General features: G+C 44.7%; 1 protein-coding gene across 1 annotated transcript; it reads left to right on the plus strand.

Moving 5' to 3' along the window:
* The first annotated feature begins 3323 nt into the window (after positions 1-3323).
* Positions 3324-12908, plus strand: LOC119649549 (protein odr-4 homolog). Its single transcript, XM_038051741.1, has 6 exons — positions 3324-3540; positions 3605-3797; positions 3857-3941; positions 4000-4122; positions 11801-11942; positions 12001-12908. The coding sequence occupies exons 1-6, from the start codon at positions 3445-3447 to the stop codon at positions 12706-12708; spliced, it is 1347 nt and encodes a 448-aa protein (XP_037907669.1). The 5' UTR covers positions 3324-3444; the 3' UTR covers positions 12709-12908.
* Positions 12909-13923: the final 1015 nt, after the last annotated feature.

Consider the following 13923-nt stretch of genomic DNA (forward strand, 5'->3'; position numbering starts at 1 on the left):
TTGAGCATTCGCATCACAACCTATGAAAAGTTCGAGACCACTTGATTCTGCATACCCCACCAGATCCCTAAGCTCTTGCGTCAGTAGAGGATACAAAGAATCATAAGGTAAATAAGCAGAGGCAACTATGATGTTTTTCCTCTCGCCATTTACCTGATATTGTATGATGACCATAGCTAAGTCCTGGGAACAGTACTGTCTCAGCATGGTCGCCTCTAACCGTCTTGACATCAGGATGCAAGCTATCGGTCTTATGGATCTTTCATCGTAGAAGGTCCTAGCTCCCTTTACTGATCCAATGCCACAGATTCTGTTAAATCGAACCCACGGTTATTGCACCAGGAAGATGTAGGGGAAACCCTGCTGCTCTGTCATTCTCGCTACCAACAGGTAGGAGGGAGCTTTGGCATGCTGCAGATTGATTTGACCAAAACTTTATGTTTTTCGACATAAACTTAGTCTATTATGTTATGGAAAACAGTTGGAAGCATATGCGGCAGTCCGCGTGTGATGGGGTTTCCCTCACACCGTACCGCCAGAGACTCGATCCCTTCGTGTTTGATTTCTCTGAGAAAAGCCGCACTTGGAGGTATCGCCGTTCCCATGTCCTCATCCATGAAAAATCTCATCTCAGCATTCGTCTGTTTTTCACTTGATTGGTTTGCGGTGTCCGGTTTGCATAGATTCGATCACTCGAACTGGCATCAAGTCAGTTCCGTTCATGTCTCTAGTTTCCCTTTCTTCCCCCCATACGGAAGTTCCGCCCTTGTATGCACTATCCTCCGCGCGCAGCTCCATTGTGGGAAAGCGCACCGAAGATGCTGCAATTTGCTCTATATTGGGTGAATCGAAGACCATCATTGTTCTTCGCTCTCAAAATGAAGATGATGCCCTACAGTTTCCTGATATGACTGAATTTCAGTCTATCTAAGAAAATGTGGAACACCATATGGTGACTTCCCCTGAGCCCATTCAGACTCTTTCGGTCCAGTTCGAATACCAAATTGAAACCCTCCACGTTTGTAGATTTGTTCTTCCTGGCATTCATGAACTTCATGTTCTGTCCTGCGTAGCTTAGCGTTCACAATAGTGAATTTGGGCTGACCGCCGGAACTCAAAGCCGGGATTACCTGTCTTAAAGTGGCTCCTTTAAGGCAGCCTCGTCAGTGCACTCCAAATGGGGAAGCCCATCGCGAAAACCTTGATTGCTAAATCGTGGCTTCGTTCCAGTTTCCGACATTTTTTTGCACAAGCATTCCCGGAGGATGGTAAATTGTCCCTCTGACATTTTGCCATCCTCGGAGGAAACTCCCACGCCAGCAGTCAGAACAGAGGTTGCAGCTTGCGCATACGTCCTCTTCCTTTCCGCCTTCCTGTCCGTATTCCTATGGAAGGGACCAGATTCATTGAAATCTCCCTCGTTGATTTGATCACCTCCCGGCACACCGGTCCGAACCCCCGCGAGACGCGTGGATGTAAGCCTTGGTGCGGAGCTCAATAAAGCGGATGTGTTGGCCTTACGCTTCTTGCACGCATTACCGCTGACAGAAGAGTCTGGTGCATCCAGTGTGGAGCTTACCAGGATTTCCAGTTTATCCCCACCTTCCGCCGGAGATTCCGCTTCATTTTGTCCGATTTATCTCCTCATTCCCAAGGTGCTTCATCTTCCCTCGCAGTGCTCTCTTCTGCTTGGGGCCTTTTCAGGTTCACGGTGTCCGGGTCGCTTGGATCCATTTCGACATACTGGCATTAATCCATGTCACCAGCTTCCCGTTCTTCTCGGTAATGCAAGCTTTCCACTGAGTCGGAAAGCATGCCTTCTACAGATTTATCTATAGGGGGGTATGAGTGTGGTGAAGCCTCCAAAATCCGCGTGGATCCGGGTGGATTCGAAGTCTGTGACTTCTTACCACTTGGAGAGTTTATACCCTTCGTTTCCATATTCATATTTTGGATATATTTAGTGCAGTAGTAAACTACTACAGACTCCTCCACCACGACAAGGTGGTGTCCGAGGGGGAGTTCGTTATCGGTACTGGATCTAGGATCTTTTTTCTCTTTATCTAATGGATTTGCATTTTACCCGCAATTACCAGGCGTGGTGATAGTTTCCTCAGTGAGTAATCTGCAACACTGCAAAGTTCTAACACTTTCCTCACCTACCCCTGAGACGCTACACTGGCGTACAGCTATTGAGACTGAGCTGTCCATCCTTCCTCCTTTCACAACCGAGCTTGGGACCGGCTATGACGGAGTTATTCTATTATTTCCTTTTCATTTTTGCTTGAGGATACTAACAATCTCTAATCTCTAAGTTTTGATTTGAAAACTCCCTTTCTCCTTCTTTCTCTCTAAACCCGCATAAATCACTTCAACACGGGGCATCCTCCAGGCTAATGGTCTGTCAGAGCAGAAAGGGAACCGCCAAGGTTGCGCCTCATGATACATCTGAAGCATGAGAAGCATCGATTAAGGATGCAATCTGTCATGGATCGCAAAACTCGCGTCTCGAGTTTACGACTCCACATGTGCGGTCGAGCCGTTATTTTTTAGAGCAATGCGTTGGTAGGTACACGTAAAGTTTTGTAAAACGACAAGAGAGGCAAGTAAGGGCGTGTCGACGAAACATTTCAGAGGATTTTCAATATTGTTTTTAGGTTTTTGAGATAGCTCTCCTCTCTTAGTCGTCGCCTTCCACTAGGGATGAGCTTTGAGATTTTCTATGAACACCGGAATGTAGTTAATACTGGATATAAAACAATGCATTCCCGGATGTCTCAATACATTAAACCGAAAAATGGTGGCAAAGCAAGCAAAGCAGATATGAAGCCCGGGCCAAACAGCGCTTCACGGCGCACCAAACAGCACAAACCTTGCAAATTCGTTCTAAATAAGAGCAGGGAGCTTATCTTCAGTGACGCCAGAAAATCGTAAGTCCTTGCAGAATTTTTTAAGTGACAAATCAACGCTCCTCCGCCGCCCCGTCTTTTCCGTTCAATATGTTCGTTCTAAGGGCGTTCCGATTTCATGACAGACATAGAAAATTTTCAGGCATGAATACTGGACTTTTACTTAAATCTAAGAATACTAACCATCAGTCAAGCCTTACGAAGATTCCATCAGTTTCTAGCATTTGCCTGTATCTAAATTAAAACTGATTTAATTACGTCCTGCTTCCAACGATTTCAGCAATTTCATCTTCTATTCGGTCACTCAACCGAAGACGTGAACCAATCGCCCGGTAATGCAGTTCTATTATCTTCCGTGTACCCGAAAGATGTCCCCATAACCGACAAATAGATACCCACGTAAACAAATCAAGATTTGACATTTTCTGATGGTAAATGACATTTCTTGGCCACGGGGAAGTGAGGGGTCCTCGTTTTCCAGCAACGTTTTATCTAAAAAAGTCTCTCGAGGTGGAATATTGCTGCCTCCAGTAACATGGGTCGAATAGCAGTCACTAGTCATTTAGTACAGGAGAAGTTGGGTGGTTACGTTGCCGAGAAAAAGTTTCGGTTTGGCCTCCTCATCGGACAGGTAAATATTTACCACGCAATTATCTCGCCAATTTGTCACGGAACCTTGGTGTCGTCACTTCCAGCCGAGCTCTGAAGGAAAGGATTATATTGTGTACGCGACACAAACCCAGAACCATGTCGGTGATCTGTACGACAGCGAGGACCAGAGGAAGTCGATCGTCCAGGAATACACAATCGAAACGTTGGATCCGCAGTTGCTGGTGAATCATGCGGTCGTGGTGACCAGGATGATCCCTGGCTGTTTCTTCGTTCAGGGTGAGTATCTAGAAAGATTTCCATTGGGATGTGCTTATTATATACGTTCCCCATCGCAGGCATGTTCGTCGTCAGCGAGGTGAACATTTTCCAAGACGAGGTGGCAGCGAAGAAGGTACGACAGTGCGTCCTGGAGATAAATAAGTAAATAGTTTCCATCAATATGGCAAGGAATAGGTGTGAACTAATGGGATTTAAATAGGATTCTTTCAGATAACTCGATTTTCCGGAGCAACACGGCGAAGTATGACAATGGCGATAAATTGATCCTGCATTGTCCCCCGACGGGTCAGTGGACATGTCGCACGATGAATGTAAACGAACCGTAAGTTTCTTGCATAAATGTTATTCTTTTATTCTTAGTCCATATATCCTCATGTTTCTAGTGTTTATTTCCTCTTTTGTGGTTTCACATCTAACAACGTCTGCCAACGCGTAGTTTTTACACGTAAATTATCAACTTCAGTCTTGTTGCTAATTTCTGTCAGTTAGTGTCGCTGACCCTAAGTGGAAGCCGCTGTTTTGGATTACCAGCATCCATCAATGGCTTACACTGTTTCGAAATCTGCCTTGAACATGCCCAAAAGGAAAAACGGTCACAAAGAGACGAGTCAGTTTCCCCGCCCCCTGTGCGTGCCTCCAAGATGTCCGAAGCCCACAGCTCCAGCTCCTGTTGAAAAAGTCCCCTGAAACGAAAGGGACGCGCAGATAGTCACTTAAGACAAAAGCATCCTTTAAAAGTTCTTTCCAGTTTAATTTGACAAGGTTTTTCGCCTAGATGAAACTAGCAAACGCCTGGATGGACTCCACTTTTTCGAAGCGATCAAAAATGTTAAATTAAATGGTCCTACCGACGCCAGTAAAATCGGTTTCTTGCATTTTTGTGTCACCCTTCACATTGTTAAAAAATGTGGATGATTTTGTCAAAATCGAAAAGTTGAAAGAGCAAAGCTTGAGAGCCTTTATTCCTCAAAACTATGTTTATCGCTTCGGATTTTAAAGAGAGTTCCGACACGAAGAAGTAAATCCTCGAAGGAACCCTCTCCTCAATAGAAGTTGTAAAAGTGCAACGATTAAACAGAAGAAATCGGGAGAATCCCGAGGATTATTTTCTGTCTTCTTTATCTTCAGCCTTTGTTCCGTTTATAAGCGGGGTCAGTTCGTAATCGGATTCGCCAATTGGCTTTATCGAAAGCCTGATCGGGATGCAATCGCGAGGCTTTCAATGCCCCATCCAGCGTATCAAGCCACCGTTGTTTCGCCGGCCTTTTGGTCGCTTCCCATCGACTTCGATATTTAGACCAATCTTCTAGGATAGGAGATAACAAAGCTCCGGGTCTGGATGGTGTGCCGAATAAGGCCCTTGAGCTTGCCGTGAAATCCAGACTGGACATGTTCGCTGAGTTGTTCGAAGCGTGCATGTCCGAGTGGATATTTCCTGCATCATGGGAACGACAGAAGTTGGTGCTACTGCCTAAGGCTGGCAAACCTCCAGGTGAGCCAACCTCCTACAGACCTATTTGTCTTTTAGACACTGTGGGCAAAATGCTAGAGCGGGTAATCTATAATAGATTACTCTCGGTTGTTGGGAGCCAGGGAGGTCTCTCAGATCGGCAGCCATTGATGCCATCAAAATGGTTACTGGCTTGGCCGAAGATGCAATCCACGGAAAGGGCAGTACTAGCAAATATTGCATAGTAGTGACCCTGGATGTGAGAAATGCATTCAATTCGGCCAATTGGAACCTAATACGGGAATCTCTCGCGAAGATTGTAATTCCCGCTTATCTTGCAGCTATTGTCAACTGCTATTTACAAGAACAGAGGCTTTGGTATGACACCGATGACGGACCCCAGGAGTACGTTGTCTCCGCGAGTGTCCCACAGGGCTCCGTACTGGGCCCATTGCTGTGGAACATCATGTGCAACGATGTTCTTAATCTTCCCCTTCCGGAGGAAACAAAGATGGTGGGCTACACCGATGAAATAACGCTGGTTGTGGTCGCAAAGCATCTCGAAGATGCGGAGTTATACTCATGCGAAGCGATCAGTGCTGTTAAGGGTTGGCTAGAGAGTTCTGGTCTGACACTTGCGGAGGAAAAAACGAAAGCGGTCCTCATCACCAAGCGCCATAAAAGAAATTATGCCCGCTTTCAAATTGGGAATCATATCATGACTTCTAAGCCTGCGATCAAATACTTGGGAGTGATGATATACAGGAAGCTTAGCTATAAACAACACGTGCAGTATTTTTATAACAAAGCATCCACGGCGAGTGTGGCCCTGGCAACAATGATGCCGAGCGTGGGAGGGCCACGGCATGCCTCTAGGTTGCTTATAGCTGGGGTAGTGAGTTCGATCCTGCTCTATGCAGCTCCAGTTTGGGGAAAGGCATTGCAGGTTACATTTAACGCTAACAAACTGAGTTCAGTCTACAGTTGGACAGCTTGCTGCGACGTTGTGCAAGACTTGCTAGTACCACCCCTGATGTTGTGCAAGACTTGCTAGCTTCACCCCGATGCATGCTATCTTTGCCATTACGGGCGAACCTCCCCCCAAACACAGAAGAATGATTCTCAATGCAAAAAAAAATCATCAAATTAAAAGCTTACAATAGGAAAGCTTTTGAGAATATCTATCCAAACCTTGAAGCTGAAAATGGTTACACGCACTGTTCAAGTGCCTTTGGAAACATCTTTCATTAGATCCAACCCCATCGAACACTCACCAAGCCCACCAAAATCCAAACCACATTGCAACACAGCGCTCCAATTAATCCGTCTCGGCCACAAATTGCACCACAATGTTGCCAACTTGTGGATGAGCTCACAAATCGTGGCTTCCATCTGCTTGAAACTGATGCAGCACGCTCGGCGGACTCCACAGGCAATGATGTTGTTTCTTCTATATCTGGGGAATGTTTACTTTTCAATGTCGGTGAAGCTTCGATCCTCCCTGCTGATGCCTCAAACACGAACCGCTGCAACACATGCGGCGAAGTTGAAACTACACAGGATACATCAGTCTCTTCAACCATAACCTTTTTGGAAACAAAGGTGAAACAACATCATCTTCCACCTACACAACCACTAAATCGATATGATTTCACACCAGGCCCAAATAAAAACACATGCTCACAGACAGATATGTAGACATAATCTAATGGCAGTCACATCAACCAAATCAAAATTATAGACATCGACAAACAATCAAACAATAATTCATATATTAATCGAAAAGTTACTGATTCCCTTACTTCGCTGATAGTAGATTTTCACAAAAAGGATTGAGAGAATTTACAGTATTTATTGAACGGCGAGGGAGTCCTTTATTATTTTTTTAGGTTTAAATTCTGATAAACTGTACTTCCGAGACATCACACTGTGGCACGTGTGAGGGCGCGCGTCTGGTAGTTGATGATTTTCTTGGTTGAAAGATTCTCTATCCGGGTCTGGAACAGGTATGCATTTATAACTCTTGAAGGCGGTACCTGTTCGTGTTAAATATTATATAACCGAACAACCCTCATGGATTGCTTACTTTTCCAATATGTGACCTGAGCGAAAAGGAAGAAAACGTGAGACATCGATGACCACGGCTCAATCCAAGCCGTGGTCATCGATGTTCTGTTGAGGGAATGCCAAAAGTGTAGCGAACACCAGCTGGGGTTTGGTGGTCCCAAACCCTTGGACGGCTTGTGGAAGCAACACAACCTTCTGCGATTCCTGGGTTTTGAGGCTCAGACAGAAAGTCGTTAAGGGCGAAGTGGTGAGCAGCTTTCGGTAGGAAACGAAAGTAATAAAATTACTATGCCCAAGAATCCTCTGAGGTCTTTTACCGTCTTAGGCAGTGGAAAGTGACAATCGCTTGTAACTTATCTGGGTCGGCTTGAAATTTCATCTGCGGTTAAAGGAATTTGCATTTTCAAGGTTGAAAACTCGACCAGCACTTAAAAATGCCCTTGGGACATGCAAAATGATCGGCCTCGATGGAGGATGCGATCAGAGCATCATCCAAGTACCCGAAACAGAAGTCCAAGTTTCACAGTGTAGAGTGGATGAATCTCTGGATTTCACATGGCAAAAGATATCTGCCAACTCGAAAAGTCCAAAAGGCATGCAAATGGTTGTCTTTGGAATGAGATACCAGTCCGGAATCTTGAGAACCAGATGAAGTGTAGGTGACCAACAGCTGCTAGAAGCTCTATATACACATAAGGCGTTGTTGCAACTCCTTCCGCGCAACAGCAAAATTCTGGGATGGTAGAGGACCCAAGAAAAGAATTAGGAAGCCAGTAGTATTGATGTGGTGCTGAATATCATACTTAACTGGCTGAAAGATATTACATTTAGTTATTTGCGGAGGAATGCGCGAATACGTGGATCGGCAACGTCCTCAGAAATAATTGAAAGAGTGTTATTTTCCCAGACGACATATGAGAGGTAGTAGGGTCTATCAGACACTTATGCTGCCTGTCCAACAGCAGCGATAATTACGCAGTATATATGCGGATGCTGATGTTCGCTGAAATGAAGCGGTACGAAAAAATCCTATGCAAGTCACTTCCATTTGTCTGTAGCCGTAAGTGCTTATGGGCGTCGTGCTGCCGTTATTTTTAGGTGTTGCGAAATTCAGTCGCTACAGTCACAAAAACTTCGCGTTCTCTGTGCCAACCTTGCCCACACTCAACTGCTTCATTTCCCGGTTCTCTAAATTGGCGAGGAGGCAGACGAGCAGCAAGCCTGTGACTGAGTCAACACCAAAATGGCCAAACGGAAATCTCCACAAGGTGGCACCGGGAAACACTGTATTCACAATGGTTAGCTAGTCTTGATGCAGTCGACGGATGTCCTGAAGTCTTGCACATCGACTAACAGCAGCTCGGCACAAGGCCATTGGTAAAGTCGTCAAGTGGTAGATTAATGTACTATAACGCTTTACATATTGGGATCATTTACTTCTTTGAACACAAATCAACCATTGGTACGGACATGCTGGACCAATAGCGCGAATAAACTGAGGGATATATGAGTGTTCGAGGGAGAAAGGTGAGTTTTGACAAGTCTTGGGTATCGTACTGTGTAACCACCATCATTTCGCGGTATCCAAGAATGCCACAGCGACCTCCAATTTATTGGAGGACGGTTCATCGGTTTATCCGGGTACGGCATGAGCTGTTCGAGCTTGGAATGCCTTCCGAATCCAGCAGATCCCTAAAGGGATTGAACGGACGGTTAGGAGGAATCTGTAGCTAACGCATGCCTCAGTGTTGATGGGGGGTTGATGCTTCGTATGCGCTCAATGGCGTAGTTGGACTCGAGGTGGCTGTGGTGTTAAACAAGTTAACCTGCTAGATTTGCACTCCCAGTGAGGGTCTCGGTAAGGGCGCACCCTTCGAGAATCTTCCATCCGTCTCTTCAAAAGGGAAGTTTGGTCGAAAGATTTAGGCATTCCCATGGCGCGTGCAGTAGACCTGCTTCATTTCCCGTAGCAGTTGGCTGGGAGCACATTGGAATGTGCGCACGTTCCTCGATAATGGTAGCAGGAGTTCTCGCTTTCTCCAATTCGAGCGGGAATTCATATAAGATGGTCGAACTCTAGAGTATGCTTCTCCCTTTTGCGGCATTGTGATTTTGCACTCTGGAAAGCCAAGTGGTAGTAGACGCGAATCCAGTATCTGATTGCTTCTGACGGCTAACGCAAGGCGCGCTCTCTTGACCTGGGTGCTAGTTACTAACAGACTTCTGACTACAAAATTCCGACCCAGGTTATGGAATATCACTGTTATGCATTGCTATGCACCAACGGAGATTCCGCAAATCATTCTTCTCCACTACATCTTCCGATAGGATGATTTCTACGAGCAATTACACGCAGTTCAGGAAAGACTCCCTAAAGGTGTGATCGTAATGGGTGATTAGAATGCCAAGGTGGACTCTGACAATGCCTTGCTCGGGTTTGTGACGGGGAAGCACGTGAATTACTGCAACTTCCACCGCTGTCATTGGTGACACATTTTTGGAGCACAGAGGCTGCCATAAACTCAGCTGGATTTCAACTAACCGACATCATAAGGGCAGTCAAATCAACCACTTCGAAATTAGAAGTAGATTTAGGAGTTGTCTCTGGAATGTGTGTAACAAAAAAGGCGTCGACATCAGCCTCGAAAGGGATCGCCATCTGGTGGTCGCTTACGCTCACTTGCGTGTTGCATATGCCATTTCTTGTAGGGTTAGGGAGCTGCGATCCTCCAAGCTGAACATTGACCGCTTGTATGAAGCTGTTGCTCGACAGTGGGAGAGCCATCTTGTGTGGAAGCCATCGAAAATGTTCTTTTCTCGGATGCTACATGGAACGTCAGCTACATCCTGAAGGAGCATCGAAAGATCTGGCTCACTGCGGAATCCTGGAAGCAGATCGATGATCGGCAGGGGTTGAAAGCTCTATTGACCGCTGCGAATGATGGCGGGCATTTCACGCTCGAACTCCGATATCCACCGAAATTCTTTCAGGGTAATATAACATATGGCGTGAGAGGACAGAATTTGCTATCGTACTGGTGATGGAAGCAGAAGATACCCCAGAACGCAATGATTTCAGAACCATAAATCGCATCAAGAAAGAGCTTGCATGTGATCGCGATTCTTTCGATGGTTTTTTTCGTCTGCTACTTGTAGCCTAGCCTAAAATTAATAAACAAAGGGTAGCTTCCTCTAAACTACAATTTTTGGTTTTAAATATAAATATATACTTCCTACCTAGCTTTGTACTGATGAAGGAAATAAGTCCCGAAATATATATTTACAAAAAAAGAAAAAGTTGACTGATGGTGTCGTCCAGGGCAAAGACAACTCATCAGACGCATGATGAGCTGGAAGACGTGGAAAGAATACTACATCGCGATTCTTAACCGTATCACAAGGTTCCTCCTCTTGTGGACGAAATAGTTAGTCACCGTAATTTGCGTATACGGACTGTTGAGTGCCACAATTGGAGGGGTATCTGCTTACTCCCTGCCGTCGCAAAGATAATAATTAAAATAATCCTGGAACACATCAAAGAACATCTCGAAAGCTTGATCGTCAGAGAGCAGGCTGGTGTCCGAACCGGATCCTCCACATTTACCACATCAACATCATACGGATCGTTTTGGAAAAGTGCGCGGAATTTAGATCTTCGCTGCATCTGCTCTTCATCAACTTCGAGGAAGCTTTCGATAGCGTAAACAAGGAGTGTATCTGGAGTTCTCTACGCAAAAAGGACATTTTGGAAAAACAAACAGCCATTATCAGAGCAACATATGATAGCGATCAATGCAAAATGTCATGCGCTGCATCGAGGTGAAATCTCAGAGTCATTGATTTTTGGTTCATTCTGTCATCGATGTTATTTCTTCTTGTTGCCTGGTGCGGAGGACGGGGAGGGATTCAATGGACTGACATCTTTCCTCAAATACCTCGAATACGTTGATGGCATCTGTTTGTTCTCTCGCCGGATCATGGTCCTTGGCCAATGGCTCTGGATTTGGAAAGGGAGCAAGTAGAGTTTGACTGAAGATAAAAATCCATGAAACCAAGGTTCAGAGCATCGAATGTGTTGATCAGTTTGTGTACATAGGAACCAACGCATTAATAGCGCTATATTCGCTGCCTTGTCTAAAACCTGGAAATGTAGTTATCTCAACACCAAGATCAAGTTGAGTCTGTTCTGTGCTCATGTTGTCTCTGCGTTGCTATGTGGGATTAGAACCTGGAAAGTAAACTCCATTGTTGTTCAAAAAACTCCAAGTCTTTCTGAACACCTGCTTGCGTCGAAATTGAAAATCGCCTCACTAACTCACTGTGCCAATGCTCCCAAAACCAGTTAATCCTCCCTTTTGTACTGTGATCAATAACAGAAGCGACTTGTTTTTCAAAAAGTAATCGAAGGCAGTAAACCTTATCTTAAAGGACAGTTTTTTTTTACTTTTATTTGAAAATTTATTTAAATGTTTAATTCTTTCAGTTCAGCGTCATTTAAACCGGCCGATTGGAAAGTGTATGACAAACCAGTTTCGTGGCACCTCTTCGAAACGAACTACGACATTGAGGAAGTCTTCCCGCTTTTTATCAACAAAAAAACTGCGAATTTAGAACAAAACTTCCTGGTATGCTTTATTATTGTCTCTCTTCTTCAAATCACTTCTAATCAATCACCATTTCCAGTTATCTCTGAAAAACCTCAACTCGTACTTAGAGAGCAGCGCAATATTCATTCATCACGATCATTCTGAGGACAATGTCCTACTGGAAGCGTTGTTGAAAGTCAGGCGTGAAAAAAAGGAGCAATCTGAACACTTTAGGTCGACAGTTTTCTTCCCGGCAACAATTCCCGACCCCGATCTAGGGCGAATCATTAAAGTTTACGGCACGATTCGCTATAGTGGCATTGTATATTCTCGCATTTGGGCACATCCCAAAACCGAGATAAAAGACGTCAAGGACTTTATACGTAACGATATACTACGTTCGTTGGCATCACGTGTTCAAATCTACTGCGACAGTTTAACGGAATCGAACGTCCACGAAGGATCTTTCATTGTGAGCGAGCCACCACGTCGTGTTTTCATAAAAGTAGCCGGAACAGGCGGAATCGAGTTTTGTGAGTACTTATTCCGTGGAGAATTGCCGGAGATTGTGGTGGATCAAGCCAAGGAAATGCTGGATTTGAAAATAACTACAAACGACGTGGAGACAGATATCGAGGCACTGCCGGTCTATGAGGATGAGTTGTCGACGATCTCTGACGAATCGATAACGTCTACTAATTCGCTGTTGCCCAGGCATGAGGTTCGGAAGAATATGTATTTAGCGGGAATTTTGGGTGCATTGGTCGTCCTGATTGTGTCACTTATCGTGCACTTCATTCGATAGCATGCGTGCAATAATTGAGGAATGCTAGGCAGATTTTGATATTTAATTTTGTGTTTTCGTTTCTTTTTCTACTTTTATTGCTTTTTCGGTTGCTAATTGTTTCCTTGTATGTCCAAGTACCTATGGTAAAACGTGAGATTCTATTTGTGAGAATATTTTTAAAAGGAACCTTTTGTAATAAAATAAATTGTACTATGAAATATGAAACAGTTTTTTGGTAATTGTTCCCTTCAAGAGTAGGAGGCAGTGATAGGCATTTTGAGTGATTCTCTTTAAATCAAGATGAAATCACCCAAGTTGGACTCGTATTGTGATAAAGACGTATGGCTGCCTTTGTTGCATTTTTTATATAAAGAAGCAAATGAAATTTCAATTAAATGGTTCTGTTCGAGAATGGGAGAGCTGTCTCAATCTATGACGATGGGAGCATCCCCACGGGGAATTTTATAGACCACCGAGATATTAAAATAATCGCCACAAAAATGTGCGAGGCGAGATAAAAGCAGCAGAATCACTTTCAAGACCATTCGACATCAACAACGGGATGCCTTATCATGCGTCCTCTTTAACCTGGCCCTCGAGAAAGTCATCCGGAATGCTGAGGTAAATGCAAGGGGTACGATCCTCTTTAAGTCCACCCAACTGCTGGTCTATGCTGACGATATCGACATCATGGGAAGAACCACCCGAGACGTACAAACTGCCTTCAACCAGATGGAGCAGGTGGTGATTAGCACGAGATCTTGGGCTGCACATCAATGAAGGCAAGACAAAGTATATTGTCGCGACGTCAACATCAAAAACCAACCAACCAACAACATCAAACCGCACTGGTCAAACGGGAAGAATAAGGATAGGAGATTACAACTTTGAAACCGTTGATAATTTCTCCTATCTCCGGTTGAAAATCACAACCGATAATACCTACGGCGATGAAATCCGCGCACGGTTGTTGGCAGCCAACAGAGCCTATTTCAGCTTACAAAAACTGTTCCGCTCGAAACGTCTCACCCTAGGGACTTGGATTCTTAGCAAGAAAAATTGCGAACTCTTGGCCGCTTTCATGAGAACAATCCTCTGAAGAATTTTTGACCCGGTCACGTGAAAATAATTTTCCTGGCCGCTTTCCTGGTTTAGATGTTCCAAGTTGAAATTTCAAATTTGAATCTTCAGGCTTCGGCCACGCAAGGTAAATTTATTGCTGTGGTTGCCTTG

Source organism: Hermetia illucens, chromosome 2, assembly GCF_905115235.1.
Source record: "Hermetia illucens chromosome 2, iHerIll2.2.curated.20191125, whole genome shotgun sequence".
Classification (NCBI taxonomy): Eukaryota; Metazoa; Arthropoda; class Insecta; order Diptera; family Stratiomyidae; genus Hermetia; species Hermetia illucens.